Genomic DNA, 14,758 nt, shown 5'->3' with positions numbered 1-14,758 from the left:
CGGCCAATGTGCAACAACTGCAACGTGTGCTGCAGCAGGGGAAAAAACCCAGAAAAGCTGGGACACCAGTCTTGCCTCTGTTTTCACATGGTCCACTATCAAATCACTTGCCTGGTCTGAGCACAGGTGACTGTGCTGACTCTGGCACACAAAGGCACCGCTAGGAAAGGTGTTTGCAACACAATGCAACTCTTGCCATCAGCAGCCAGTTTTCTACTGCTTTCTCTTTGCACTAGCAGCAAGAGAGGCATCAAGAGCTCTACACAGCTCAGCAACAAAATTAATACAGGGAACTTTTGAACAACTTGCTGCTGATTTAAAACATTTAAGCAGCAGCAGCAAAGCAGTCCCAAGGATAAGAATGTAATTTTAATTCTAACATCAGTCTTAAAAATTTGAGAAATTACAAATGTAGGGCTCTCAAAAATGCTAGCTGCTTATCCATGAGCTCCTTTGAAAGCAAGATTAAAATACTGTGCTTGCCATCAGCGGGAACACAGTCAGCCATCCCTTCTGGAAACCCTATCTAGTGGCAGTACGGATAGACGCAATTCCAGGCAACCGTTTTCCTGAAATACTTGTGCATAGACCCCAAAGCAACACTGTAGTTTGCTTACGTGCTGCTAACCCGCTGCTTGCACTCATCGATCGTCCTGGTTCTGTGCGCGATTTCGTGATTGATGGGATACTGACAGAGCCACTGAACATGGTCCGACTTTCCTGAGGCCGAAGATTCTGCAATGCAGACACACAATGACATATTTACTTATTGACTGCTGGCTCAGCCTTGGATGTTACAAAGGAAGGCCCCAAAATACATTAAAACCCCAACCTTACCAGAGCTGAATTATCTGGGCAGCAAGTCAGCAAAATTCGCAAAATAATATTCTGCAGTTTAGTGCAGAGACTGGAAGCACACGGCAACGCGACAGAGAAGTGTTGAATTACATGGACATATGCAGACGACTGAAAAAGTACATCTAATAATTCAAGAATTTCCTTGAAAGGATGGTTTGCAAGCCTCATTAAGCTGCTATAGATATATTCAAGTTACATGGCATAATGCATTCTTTCTGAACACAAGCTTGCAAGGATCTTATTAAAATTTCTCTCTTTGATGCCATCGTTTGTGCCACACATATGTAACTTTATACAATAACCATGTTAATCCCTAATGCCTGCAGAGTTATGAACACACAGTGGATCAATCTGTATTTCATTTACTTATCTAATTCCAAAGGTATTAACAGCATTACTCCACACCTACACCAGTTCAGCCAAAGTGAGAATCAGCCTCCTGTTTTCAGCCCGCTCAGAGATGACCAGAGCACCTGACACTGTTCTTCTACGTATTTTGATTATTGCTCTTGTTTTGCATCCTGAGATCCCGTGTGATTTTCTAAACAGTTAAGGTACTGGACTGATAATAAACCACAATTTCTCTACGTGGACATGGTAGTTCCTTAAACCTAAGGTGTCTCTAAAAGAAGGGAAAAGAGCACTTTGAAGTGAGTTCTGGGAGATTTTATTTCAGTTTCTGTTAACTCACAGTTGATCTAAGGGGAAAAGGCTTCTCAGCTTATTTAGCCCATCTCTCTGTATACGAGTTGGCTTCTTAGGACAGAGGGACTTTCTATTGCCCATGCGTATCGTTTCATCTCTGGCTAAATAGCGTTCGATTAATGGTTGGACTCGATCTTAAAGGTCTTTTCCAACCTAAGTAATTCTGTGATTCTATGAGACTTCATCCTGCTCCTAACATGATTTGCACTACTAAGTCACTACCATTAATTAAAATTAGGTGCAGGGAACCTTTACAGATGCAGAATGTAAAAAGAACTACAGGTAGCTCTGAGCATTAGTTTACTTCCACTTTACGGAACACCCCCTGCAATAACTGTTAATTTCTTCCTATTTATATATAGTTATTTCCCCATCCTCACTCTGAGATAAAGCAGCCACATATAAAGCGAGTTGCAATTGCAATGCCTTTTTAAACTAGGATGTTATGAAAATTCAGACCGGACAATGATTCCAACCCCCCACAAGGGTATTTTCAGAGACCCACAGCTACTACTTATTTCTCTACCTGTATTTTAAAATGGATAATTAAATAGAGGCTTTGTATGAACAGATTTGATACAGTTCAGACTTTTTCAGATAATTGTTACCAACGTGCTGTTACACGCAGCCTTACAATGATCCTTAGAGTCGCTGCTCTAACAGACCCCTTTGCTCTTACAGTTAACCCTTTGCTTCCCATCCTCCCAGTGGGCTAGAAATGCCTCATTTTTAACATGCAACAGACAAGGCAGAATTGAAATCTCTCCTCCCGTTCCCAGATCTCTCTCAAACACTAACAAAAGAGAATCAGAGACCTTACCAATAATAAAAAAAAAAATTGTCTCCTCATCCATTGCTGCACTATTCTCAATGAAGATTTATACCTGAAGGCTTAAAAAAGTCTGTTAAATCATTTGTAGGATCATACTGCTGTCTCTTGTTTACCTTGCCCTGTTCTTTTTTTTTTTTTTAAATGTGAACAACCAACCTACTTTGCAGTACAAAATACTAAATTTCTGCCTCTGTGTCCTTTGCCACACAATAATGTGAGTTGCGGGTAAGAGTATGAGCATCCTGGCTGTACATAAACCATGGAGGCTCCCCTGACAATCCACAGAGGAACGAGAACTAATGGGCTCAGGAATAAGTTACTGCTGTGCTTTGAGAAACGAAGGAAAGCCAAGGGCAGCACCATGCAGACGTGTGGTTAGGACACTGGAGCTGCAAGGAAGGTCTTTAGTACTTGTATAAAACTACAATAGCTCATTTTGCAAAGAGAACAATTATGTTTAATGATGAAGTGATTAAAGCTCCTTATCAGCAACTGAGCAAACACACAGGCATCACGGGAAGGAGGGACCCGGTGCGTGCATGAAAAAGACGCATTTATTTTAATAGTGTATTCTAATGATGATTATTTTTCATGACCTCAGTTTGCAAAGTCCATGTAATTCCTTGTACAAAGTTTCTCCACAAAGCAAATCTTTCATTGTTCTTTGTTCTAAAAATAAAATAAGCACATGCCAGAGACCCTGGCATTTTGGACCAAAACCCCTGGAAGTCATATGCACATGATGCAGAAAGGGAACTCAAAGGAAAATAAATGGCAGTTATTAGCAGTAATTATAAAGCAGCAAAATGCAGCAAGTTAAAAACAAAGGGGGAAAAAAAGAAACCTGAGCTTGCGTTACTTAAAAGAGAGAGACAAAAACCCCTCATTTAGAGCAACAATTCAAATCCCAGCAGGGAAATTCATCCCCACTGCTGAAACGAATGGAGGAAGGTGGGGGAAGAGTAAAAAAAAAATAAAATATCAGCAGCAGAGAAGCTGCTTGCTGAGCAAAGTTAATCACCGTGAAATAGGGTGCGAGGCCCAAATGCGTTCAGTGCGTCCCATTGCCGGGGGGGCCGGGAGCTGCTGCGGCGCCGTGTCTGTGTACGTGCAATCGCTGCTGCACCCACGGCTCCCGCGCTGCCTGCTCGGGAGTGGGGCCACGACAGTCACACAGGGGCCGACTGAGCAGTTACAACACCCACAGGGACTTGTTCAGCTCTGCTTCTCTGGCCATCATGCTGCTCCTTGTTGTTTCGGGTTTTCTGTTTTTAAGTAGCCTTCTGTTCACTACACTATGAACCCGAGCTTTTTAATTCTTCCATTAAATAATACGACAGACTCTAAAAGCCTACTTTAATCGGACGCTTTTCAATTCCCATATGGATTCCATGCTTGTTTGGTTCCATTGCCACAGTGCCCTCGGAGGGAGTGCTAGCCCTTCTCACACTAAAATCTCCAGAAACAAAGGGGGGATTGGACAGACACAACACCAAAATTCGCAGCCTTGCTTTCCATACAGCCTACAGCTGTTCTACCCTCAAACCACCAAGGAGTCAGAGCTTTTCTTCACACAAGACTAAACCTCTAGTGCTCCAAGGAGCTAACAGGTTCAAGAACTCAACGCTCCAGGTTGCCCACTTTGTCTTTTTCCCTCTGGTTTTTGCTAGAAGGCTGCAATATTAAGATGAAGGATGCTCCTAAAGTAAAAATTAAGAGTTCATTGTCTGAAACACCAGGGGTCATTTCTTGCTGATCCCAGGAAGACTACTCACATGAGAAAGGAAAGGTGGGTCACAGTCTGGTGATGCATCACTGCATATTAAACATAGAAAATTGTATAGTACAGTTGGATTAAAAAAACTTCGTTAAAGCCAGAACTGAAATACAACTTCAGTGACCCTATAATGATCTTCTAAGAGATAAACAAATTTCAATTTGGCTTAACAATTTTAATTTTTTTTTAAATAGAGCATTCCTCTTGTGCATTTGCATCTCTCTCCTTACCAGACAAGCCAGGGTAAATGCAGACCTGTCATCACAGGGCACATTTTCCAAAATGCTGCCACTTCATTTTTTAATTACTAATGGCTGTGACAACTGGCATTTCACAACACGTAACCAGTCAAAGCTTAGCTGTACAAATTTGTTTTGGAGCAATATAGTAGAGATTAATTTTCTTCCTGCATTTTAAGTTCTCTCTAGTGTTATATGCAGGTATAGATCCAAAAATCTTCCCAGTGACAGAGATCTAGAACAGCAACGCAAAGGCACTCGAAGCAGCCTGGCAGCGAAGGTTTGCCAGGCATGTCTGAAGGCCACAGAAACCAACAGGAGCGTTTCCATTACAACAACGGACACGACTCAGACCCATATAAAACCTGAGCAACCAACCACCGACACACACCTCTGCCTCACAGTTTATTCCTGATTTACCTGTGCATCTGTCCCCAGGAGAACTGCAGGCCACAGCACAGCACACAATTACAACGCACAGCACGTATGTGTGTACCTGTTTTAGGATGGCTTGTGTGCCCATAGGACCCAGCGACCCCCACCTAGTCAGACTAGGATGCACAATACAACAAAAAAGACAAGACCACTTCAACCCTTCCAGTTTACATTCCAGCTGGAAGGATGTCTACACAACAGTATATTACCTCAGCCCCTGCTTACCAGGATTAAGAGGATCTACATCGGCAAGTTACCATCTTTAAATTCTGGTCTTGCTTGTACACACTCTAACTTCACTTGTTTACTTTAACCTAGAAGCTGAGGCTCAACCTGTCTCTCTCTCAATCTATGTACAGTACTGTGTGAAAATTCTTGTACACCCCATGATTTCATCACGAACAAACAATTTGAAAGACTGGTTCAACACAGACAGAATCCAGAACCTTTTCCTAATGTGACCTGATAGACAGCATCCTGCCGCTGATTGCTGAGCATGAACCCTGTGGAACAGAGAACTTGTCATTCGAAATTCCCACATCCTTCCTGGTGATTAAAAATGCTATTCTCATAGCTAAAGGTTCAGCCCGGTTGTCATACACTTCTTCCCTTTTTTCTAAAGCAATGAAGTATCTGTTTCTTGGCATGTCAGAACTGCAAAAAGACCACAGGTGATGGCAGAAAATCAAAGAAACTGCTCACAAGGGTTTTTCTCCCATGTTAATAGCCAGGCAAAAGGAAAACCACACAGTGTTAGTAGAGTGAACACCTGACTCAGCCGTTCATACCCTCAGAGTCATTAAGTCTGGAGTACCGAGGACAGAGCGCGGAGGCGGGGAAAATGCAGGGTTTATGGAATCGTAAGAGAGGAATTTTTCGGCTGAATTAACAGTCATGTGGTAGATGTGCTCAAAGTTGCTCGGAGAGGAGATCAGACGGGAGTGATGATGATGAGGGAATTGGTAAGGGGAACGCTGCTATCAAAGACAACAGAGAGAGAAAGCAATGAAGGATGGTTGTACAGGTTACATTGGCAACAGCAGTCGGCAAGAGCAGTCAGACATTGACAGAGAGCCAAACAGCAACCCTGCTTGCCCACCAACACACAGGTTCTTACATTGTCACCCCCAGTCTTCCGAGCACCTTCCTTACGTGGTGTCATACGGGCCTGCTGCCCTTGCTGTTGCTAAAACATTAAAAACAAATAAAACTTTTAACTCATTGGGAATCGATTCTAATATTTATTAATTATTATTTGATATTTCAAAGAGCACCACAGTTGTAAAAGGTGCTTTACAGACAGTCAAGAAGCATCAGTTCCCTGCCTTGAGGAGCTTACAATCTAAAATAGACATAACACAAACAAAGGAAGGTGAACACAGGTGAGATGGTGTGGGGAGAAGAAAAGATGAGAATACACAACAGTTAAAGATCGTAAGAGATTTCCTTCTGTTATTCATGCATTTTAGTGATTCCATTAAAATTAAGTATCACCCGTACAACAAACAGAGTATTTCTAACGGGAGGGAACAGTGTTTTGACAGGATAGAGACACAGGTTGGGTGTGAAGGAGCTGGTTAGTGTCAGACAACTGGGAAAATTTACTATGCTGCAGACAGACAGACGACCCAAGGCTTCTGTCCTTCTACTCACTCACTGAATCCCCACAGCGCTTTAGTCATCAAGAGACTTCGCTCTGCCCTCTCTGTGCTGCAGCAGACTAGTCCCTCAGCAGATAAGGTGCAAAAGTCTTGGGAAATTAAAATGTTTTTAATAGGTCAACGGAGCAATGTGCTCCCAGAGCGTGATGTAAAGAAAGAGAGGGGAGAAATAATCCCACAACTTAAACAGAAACAATTTCTAATTAATCTCTACAGCATGTGCTGACACAAGTGCTCTTGTAATTTAAAGTCATCTAAATTGAGGTTTAATGGGGGAGCATTTCAAGGCTCCATCTTCCTCCCTGTGCCATCCGTACATGTCCAGCAGGGCAGCCTGCGAGGGGGTGGTTTGCCCAACGGCCACCAGCAAATCAGAACACCTTGTCTAATTTCTAACTTCTAATTTTCTCTTCCCCTTGCCCAACTGATTTCATCACCTTAAAACAGATCTGAGTAATGTTAGAAATGTTAGGACTTAAAAAAATAAAATATGGTAAAAATATAGCTTACCCCTCCGCTAATCCTAAGGCACTACTTTTTGTATGTGGAACGTATTAAAGTTTGGAAGAACATTAAATCACATCGCAATACATATTATCAAACATTATTATTACTGTTCTCTTCAGTTCAGCTGGTGAAATACAACTTTTTTTTTTTTTCCCCCTAAACACAATTATTATGAGGCTTCGCATGTTAACCAAAATATCAATTACCACATTATGGCATATAAGACACAATATACATTAAACTGTCATTAGTAAGTTTAGTGGCATCTAAATATCAGTACAAGAAGCCACCATTCCATTCCAAGAATGGTCCATGAAAGCAGACTTTGCCGAGTTATCTGCTCACAACAGAGAACTGGCAGCAAAGCCAGCTACATTCCTAAAAGCCAGTAAGGGAGAAAAGGCAACATCTAAAATGAGAAGCTCAAAAGCAGAGGGTAGGCCAACTGCAGACCATTAAAATATTTAGCCAGCATTCATGGATGTGAGAAAGCCACAATACGGCAACATTTTAAAAACGGTCCTCCATGGAACTTCCTCCATGGACTCCACCATTAGCTGCATGCATGAGGTTCCCACTTTCTTTAAAGAAGCCCAAATCTGAGTAAGTATCCATTTACTCTGAAAGTTTCTCATTTGAAACAAGCAAAGTTTCACACATCATCTAGAATGAAGGTATAATGGCTTATGTATAATGAGGTCAAATTGAAGCATAATGTTCAAATATAATGGCAGTCAAGACTAGCTTTTGTATATGAAATACTTAGGCATGCAGAATATGAAAGCAAAATCAATCCTGTACATCTGATGTACACAGAGAGGTGGTCTGTGCTGCAGTAAGTGCAGTTCCAGATTTCAGATCTTCACTACAAAGGAGCATCCACGATAAAGTGGCTTCAAGGGACAAGAGGGCAGAAGGGAGGCCAGACTGTAAGGCCAGTTAATTGGTGACAGGCTGCTAGGGAAGAAAAACATGTAAATAAATAAGTTTGGGGATATACTAACAGGAACGATTCTAAATTGTACAAAACAAGACAATGACCCAGTTCTAGTATCCACATCAATAAAATACAAATATGTACTGATTACAGCTCTTTTCATAGCAAACAAGCACTTCAGGTTTCTGTTGTGTTGTAGCCCACAAACTTGTCACAGCCAGACCCCTGAGGGTCTGGAAGAAAAGAAGGGTGCAAATTTATAATTGTCTGATAACATGTAATATTTTCTCTCTTAAAGCTGATCTCACTCTGAGCCTTGGGCATGTCCGTGCCTGCCCAAACACAGGACTATACGGGAGTCAAGGGTGCCTGTTCATGGAGAGAACAACGTGGGACCAGGTGAACAGACTGCAATTTGCCATGAACATATCTCACTGTTCACGCCGTGTGCCTGTTGCATAGCAAGACCTCATAAACAATGCACAGAGAAAGCATCTTTCCCCCTCACGTGGCTGCCTCAGCAAGGGCAATCCCACGCAGACAGATGTGTCGCACATACATAGGCATCTGTTTTGTTTACAACACACCAAATAGCCTGATAGAGTTTAAAACATTCCATTTTTCCAATTTTCGTTTTGTACATTTACAATACAAATGGAACGCTCTAAAGTGGGTCTTTTATAAGCTATCATTAAGAGCAGGAGAGGGCAGAGAGGAAGCAAGCTCCCCCTGGCTCTGCATCCAGCAGGCAGCTATGCCAGGGGACACATATGCAATGTCTGTCCCCTCCTGCCCACCCATGCAAGGGCCATCGCTACCACATCTAATTCTGCACTTTGTTTAGCTTTTGCCATTTCCCCTGCAAAAGGCAGCAGAGGCAGGTTAGTGGGACTGCAGAGATACATTTTGATTTGATACAGATTGCGTATATGAATACGTACAGGGTATTTCAAAAAGATGGACCCAATTTCAAAGCAGTATATTTCAAGATGGTAACATGTTACACAAACATTTACTAATGGATTAATGAGTTATCTAGCAGTAATCCCTTGAAACTCTATGCCTTGCCCTTTCTAGTGGTGAGAGTTTCATTCATGCATGGTTCGTGGTTGCAGAGATATAGTGATTTCAAATTGGGTCCATCTTTTTGAAACACCCTGTATATATTAATAAATAAAGATATTTATTAAAAAATAGTAATTTGTTTTATAAAGTTCATCCATGGATGCTAGATAAAAGCTAGGCTGAGCTGGCTATTTAGTTTGTAACAATTTAATGCAACTCAGATTAAATTATTTATTCTCTATTAAAACCTATTTATTACTAAGGAGCCTTCTGTCTACATAGCACATGCAGCTCATGCTGAATGAACAAATTTGTATCAGTAGATACAGTCAAATTTGAAATTGCTCTAATAATTTGCAAGAAACTGCAAATGGAAAAGCCCAGTCCATTCTTTTATACACTTTCTGCATTCCAGTATCCACTAAAAAAGAAGCTATATCACCTAAAATAGTTGGATGAAGAGGATTTGAGGTTAACTATCAGCCTTGCACTACTTGTTCCCCCTAGCGGTAGCCCTCTTTAAATGCAAAAATCTATTTTATCATTTGTGTTCATAAACAGAAACGGGCACTCACAAAGTGAAATGCTGCAGTCTTTCCCATAGCTCTCTAAAAATAAATACTTTTTCTTCTGAAACATACTAATCTATTTAAAAATATAAGTAAGATGTTCCAGCTGCAAAACCACCACACATGCCAAGAAGCACAAAAAAAAAAATAGCTATTCACCTTTTTGGAACAAGGTATGAAATAATTCCAAGCCCTTGTAAAGAAACCACCATTAGAGATGAACTGTACACAGGTTTGGATGAGTATTCTTTACCTTGTGTACTGATTCTCCAGGAAACATCCTCCATTTCCATACTCTCTTTTAATTCTAAATTTATCTTTCAAATAAAACATTAGACTAAATGCATATCATCATATGCACGTACAACTCCTTCTCTTGTATATGTGTGCCTGAGAAAGAAAGAAGGTAATTTGGCACAGACTAAATGAAAACTCAGTCCAGCCAAATATCTTACAGGAAGCTGGCGGAAAAGAAAAGGCTGCATGGACTGAAGTAGCTCGACACAACAGTTATTTCCTAATCTCAACGTATGTTTTCAAATTCACACACTTTCAAGTCCTGTGATTGAAGCAATTCTGTACCCGTTAAGTTAGGAATACAAATACAGTATGATATTGCGAGGAGCTGCTGGAAAAATACACGTCAAATTTGCTTTATCTGCAGTAACATCTCCCAGCATTAAGACTGATACCTACTTGCAAAAAATGAGTTTTTAATAGTAAACTTAGAAAGAAGCTGCAGCCATGGAACAAGTGTGGCAATAAATTCTATATTGTACACATTTTCTCATGTCTTCTCATCACTTTTAAGTACAGGAAGAGACTGATTAATTTATTTCAAAACATCATACTGATTGGTTAGAAGCAAAGTACCAGCCCTAACTTCAAATATGACTTTTGAGCTAATACAAGACTTGCGTAATTACAATGAATTTTAAGATCAAAGCCATTTAGAGACGACATAGCTGAAGAAATATTAATCCATGTAAGCCTAGAAAAGTCCCTTCTGTGGATAAAAATCATTCCTCATTTCATACTTGCCAGATTTAGGGCTTGATGAAGAAACCTTGCAGCTTTTGACTCCCATGAACTTTCAGCTACTGATGGAGTGAAATGGAATGTCTTTTGCCCTAACTTTAGCAGTAGCAGATTATTTTCTGTGCTTGAGTAGAGCCAGAAATATTTCAGAGAACCCATCAGAAACAGAAAAGTGGAAAAACATTCTGATCTATATCCTGCCCTGAAATAGATGATCGTTCTTTGTTTAACATTAGACATGTCTATATTCGCATCTAGGTAAGATAAACACTACCTGCCAACTTCCCTTAGATTTGTCACGTGTTTTCTAGAATCGGCTCCTTTATTTTTTATTCATTGATAAACACATGCACATGATGTTGTTTTTTTGCTCAATTACACTGCATATATTTGTTATTGAGAGGTTTCTCAGAGTGTACAAGTAAATACTTTCCGTTCTTTGCATATTCTCATCTAAGGAAAACACAGTGCTGGAAGGGCTCGGTTACAATGTGTAGATTTTACAGTCAAGTGTAACATAAGAGTATCATTTGCTGCACCAATGAGATAAAATGAGTATCTAGAGACCAGAGGCTATGCTCCTAAACTGGTGCAACTGCACGGCATGCTTTATTTTCTAGTCTTACTGTTGTTTCCTTTGGGCTTCTCAGCATCTGAAAATCACAATTTGAGCAGCTACTTCTGCACAAACTCCAAGTAATAATGATGATCATTTCAGAAAGCACTAATTTCACATTTCAGACAGTACTAACTCCTATGTCTTATGGTGGTACTCATGTCCTCTGTCTGATATATCATATTATTTGATCTTTCTTACAGTGCTAATTAGCATCTTCTGAATAACATCTGTGTCATTGTGGACAAGTTTAGAAAACAATACAGAATACACAAATGAGATGCTTAATGTAGCTTGAAGCAAGCAGAATGCTACCCTCTTATGAACAAAATATTAACTGGTCTTCAGCTCATTAAAAATCTCAGTAACTTCCAGGTGAACACTGCCTGCATAAGGTTTTGTGGAAAGAAACGGGTGTGTGCTATTACATGATTCTTTTTTCAATTTTTCAACTTAAAATGTTAGTTTTTATGTAAGAAGTTCTGTTTCATTGAAACTAGTTGAATTGGAGAGAAAGTGAAACATAGCATCTTTGGCATGGAAAGAAACTGGGGCACCACACACTTAAACTGCTACAGTTCCACTGTCTGAGGGAAAGAGACTGTGAAGAGAGATGCCAAGTTGGAGCTAAACGTGGGAAGACAAGAAAGGAATTGAATGACAGTTCACGGAGAAAGGAATTTCTCTTTCCACTCGCACAAAGAACACAGGTCCAAATCCTCTTAATTTTATCCCTGCATATGGGTTGTAAAAAATATCCTTAACACTGAAAGGCCAACCTGCCTTAAAACTCAGGAGGAGCTGGCCACTCTTCCTCCTCCCATTGATGCTCAAGTGTCATCCTCTTTGTTTAAATTTTATCACATACAGCAGAGCATCTTCAGCTCACATCCTCTAGTTACACTGCTCCTGATATGAAATACATCAACACACTGAATACAAATTTAAAATTGTATTTGTCTTTCACCTATTTCCAGCCTCTGTTGCAGTCAGTCACTCTCACATGTAGTTTTGTACTTACCATTGGAAGGTCTTTGAGAATCTGTATACCATCTCCTGGACCCATATGTGCTATGTGGTTAAAATTAGTTGGGTTAGAAATTAACTTATTTCTCATTTCCGGATCGCGTAGCATCTCCCTGGAAGAGAAAATACTTTGTTTGGGTATTTCATTCCAGGCGAGGATGGACATTTATAGAACACGTACAGCTTTGATTATCAGCTTATTTTAAATGGAAAATAACTATTTAACCATGCTAACAGTGATAAACCCTTGCTATCAGCACTGGCATGGACAAGCTTCCAGCTTGAAAAGAGGGAATGGGGCCAGAAGAAAATAATGCTGTTTGCCCACACCCAATAGTTACCGACATTCAAAGAATATACAACCAGTATGAGCTGATAAAAAGCTCTGTAAGATGAGGAAAAGCAGAACTCACTTGTGATGCATTATAAAGTGGAGATGAAAATGAAGTACAAAATATGAAAATAGAATTAAAATAATACTGCAGTACCTTTCTCAGTCTGTGGTCAGAATTAAAAGCTCTTCAAAAGGGCAAAGATGCATTTCAGAACTCAGAATAAATGAAATTTTAAAAGACCAAACTGCAATCAGCTCCAAATAGGCAAGACCTGGAATTTTATCTCCACTGTACACAGCTGTTACACTTCTTAGAGGCAAAAAGAAAGGAAAGCTGGGAGCCAACCATTGTTGGAAGATGTTGGTAGTTAGAAAAACTGAACTGCTCAGTTCTTGGGGTGTAGCTTAGCACAGCAGCAGGGCATCTTTAGTGAGTGACAGCAAATGGTCAGTAACATCCTCTGTGAACACTGTGAGTAGTGCAGATCTATTTTTATTGCCATTTAAGGGAAGTATTTGTGACCTGTTAAAGACTTCTATTAGAAACACATCCTGAAGTCCTATGTTCTCTGAAGAGGCGAGTTTTCTGAGATTTATAGAATGTTTATGTAGTTGAATTTATAAATCAAAAAAGCAGATGCCTTGGAATACTGCGAAGGTGGAATTGCCTTCAGAAAGAAAAGCAGAACCAGAGTCTAAAAGTATTAATAATTAATCCATATGCATAGTTACCAATGTAATCTCCTTTTGCAAAGCATTTATTACAGATCTTTATATATACAGTATATGTGTACACCTATGTACCTATATACAGTATTGAGACATGCATTCCAAATTACAGCTGTTTGACATAATTAATTTGAAGTAATTAATACTTGTGTATCCAGTGCATATCCATGTACAAACTGGTATTACCAGAAATTAAGCATTGAGGATTAAGGCGGTTGTGAAGAGACACAAACATCTGAGCGGCATTCCAGAAAGCAACAAATGAAGTACGGCATTGGCATCAGTCGCTGTCCTTCAGGGCCTACAGGCATGTACAGAGGACAAGTACATGTTGAATACCGACCTCCTCTGCTGCATCCTCTCCTCCTCTGGTACTCTGAATGAATAGCGGCGCTTGTTGTTGATGTTTCGAACCATTTGCTTCCGGCTGTTATCTGATGTCTCAGGAACTACCAGTTCATCGCCCTCTGCAATCAATATAAATATGATGATCCAGTGGGACAAGTCATTAGGTATGAATGGCATTTAAATTCAAGGACATTTTCTCTGCTCTTGCTAGTGTTGGACACCACCCATTTCCCATGAAACCTGAACAAATGCTCCTTGGTTTATGGATTTTCTTGGTCTACCTACTCTGTTATACAGCAACAGACTTAACCTTTCTTCACATACAAGCTGCCATAACTATGTTCCCAAAACACCACTGATTAATTCTTTCAAACAAAACATTGAGGTGGGCAGGAAAGGATCTCCATCCTTTATCTCAAACTTTCTTTGGCAGTTTTCACTGAAAATCACTAGAACAGTCTTGTTTTGCCGGTTGTCTGGAAATTCAATGCAAGATTCTTTTTCATTCAGTCCCTGCTCAAAAGAGACCGCTCCTTTGGAAATGTTTGAGCACTGGTGTATTTTCGTGCAACTGTGGGAAAAGGGAAGATTTTTTCCACATGTGTGTGTCTGGCCAAGACATCTTTAATAAATACATGAAATGTATAGCAGAGATAATCATACAATAGGAGCGTTACTTTGAATGAATGCTGCAGCTGCTCTGTCTTGTTTTATATATATGGAGACTAAAGTTACACTTAATAAGCTTGAACATACCCAACACCTACTGCCAAAACAGTTTTGTACGCAACTGAAATCTCTTCTTTCCTTAAGATCAACTGGATATTACATTAACTGTGGGATCTACTAGGCAAGTAGAAGTCTGCAAGTATTTTCCTCGAGCTAAAGCGGTACACCCGGAGGATATTTGACTGTTTGGCAACCTTTTCTGAAACAGTGAGAAGCGTACAGGAACAAACCATCAGCCTTACTTCCGATCCTTATGCTCTCCAGTTTTTTTAACTCTTCTGCTGTACTTTTAATGTTGGATCTTTATTAGACTTGAAAATTCTTTCTACATACTCCCACCACATTGCTCCTCT

The 14,758-nt window shown here is 40.2% G+C and overlaps 1 protein-coding gene across 9 annotated transcripts in view; it reads right to left on the bottom strand.

The window, feature by feature from the left end:
- CDC42BPA (CDC42 binding protein kinase alpha) overlaps positions 1-14,758 on the bottom strand; it is a 198,037-nt gene that overhangs the window by 9,021 nt on the left and 174,258 nt on the right. For 3 of the 9 annotated variants that reach the window (XM_082049753.1, XM_082049756.1, XM_082049758.1), the window contains 5 exons: positions 13,672-13,795; positions 12,261-12,378; positions 5,964-6,032; positions 5,635-5,823; positions 618-735 (listed from right to left, as the gene is read on the bottom strand). In XM_082049753.1, the coding sequence (XP_081905879.1) occupies positions 618-735; positions 5,635-5,823; positions 5,964-6,032; positions 12,261-12,378; positions 13,672-13,795 (618 nt within the window). Of the gene's footprint in view, positions 1-617; positions 736-5,634; positions 5,824-5,963; positions 6,033-6,081; positions 7,972-12,260; positions 12,379-13,671; positions 13,796-14,758 lie in introns of those variants that run through there. The other 6 variants (XM_082049757.1, XM_082049761.1, XM_082049755.1 and 3 more) reach the window with 5 other exon arrangements.

Source organism: Streptopelia decaocto (genome assembly GCF_964273445.1).
Source record: "Streptopelia decaocto genome assembly, chromosome: 3".
Classification (NCBI taxonomy): domain Eukaryota; kingdom Metazoa; phylum Chordata; class Aves; order Columbiformes; family Columbidae; genus Streptopelia; species Streptopelia decaocto.
Note: the sequence above shows the minus strand (reverse complement) of the source record. Positions and strands in the feature narration are given on the sequence as shown.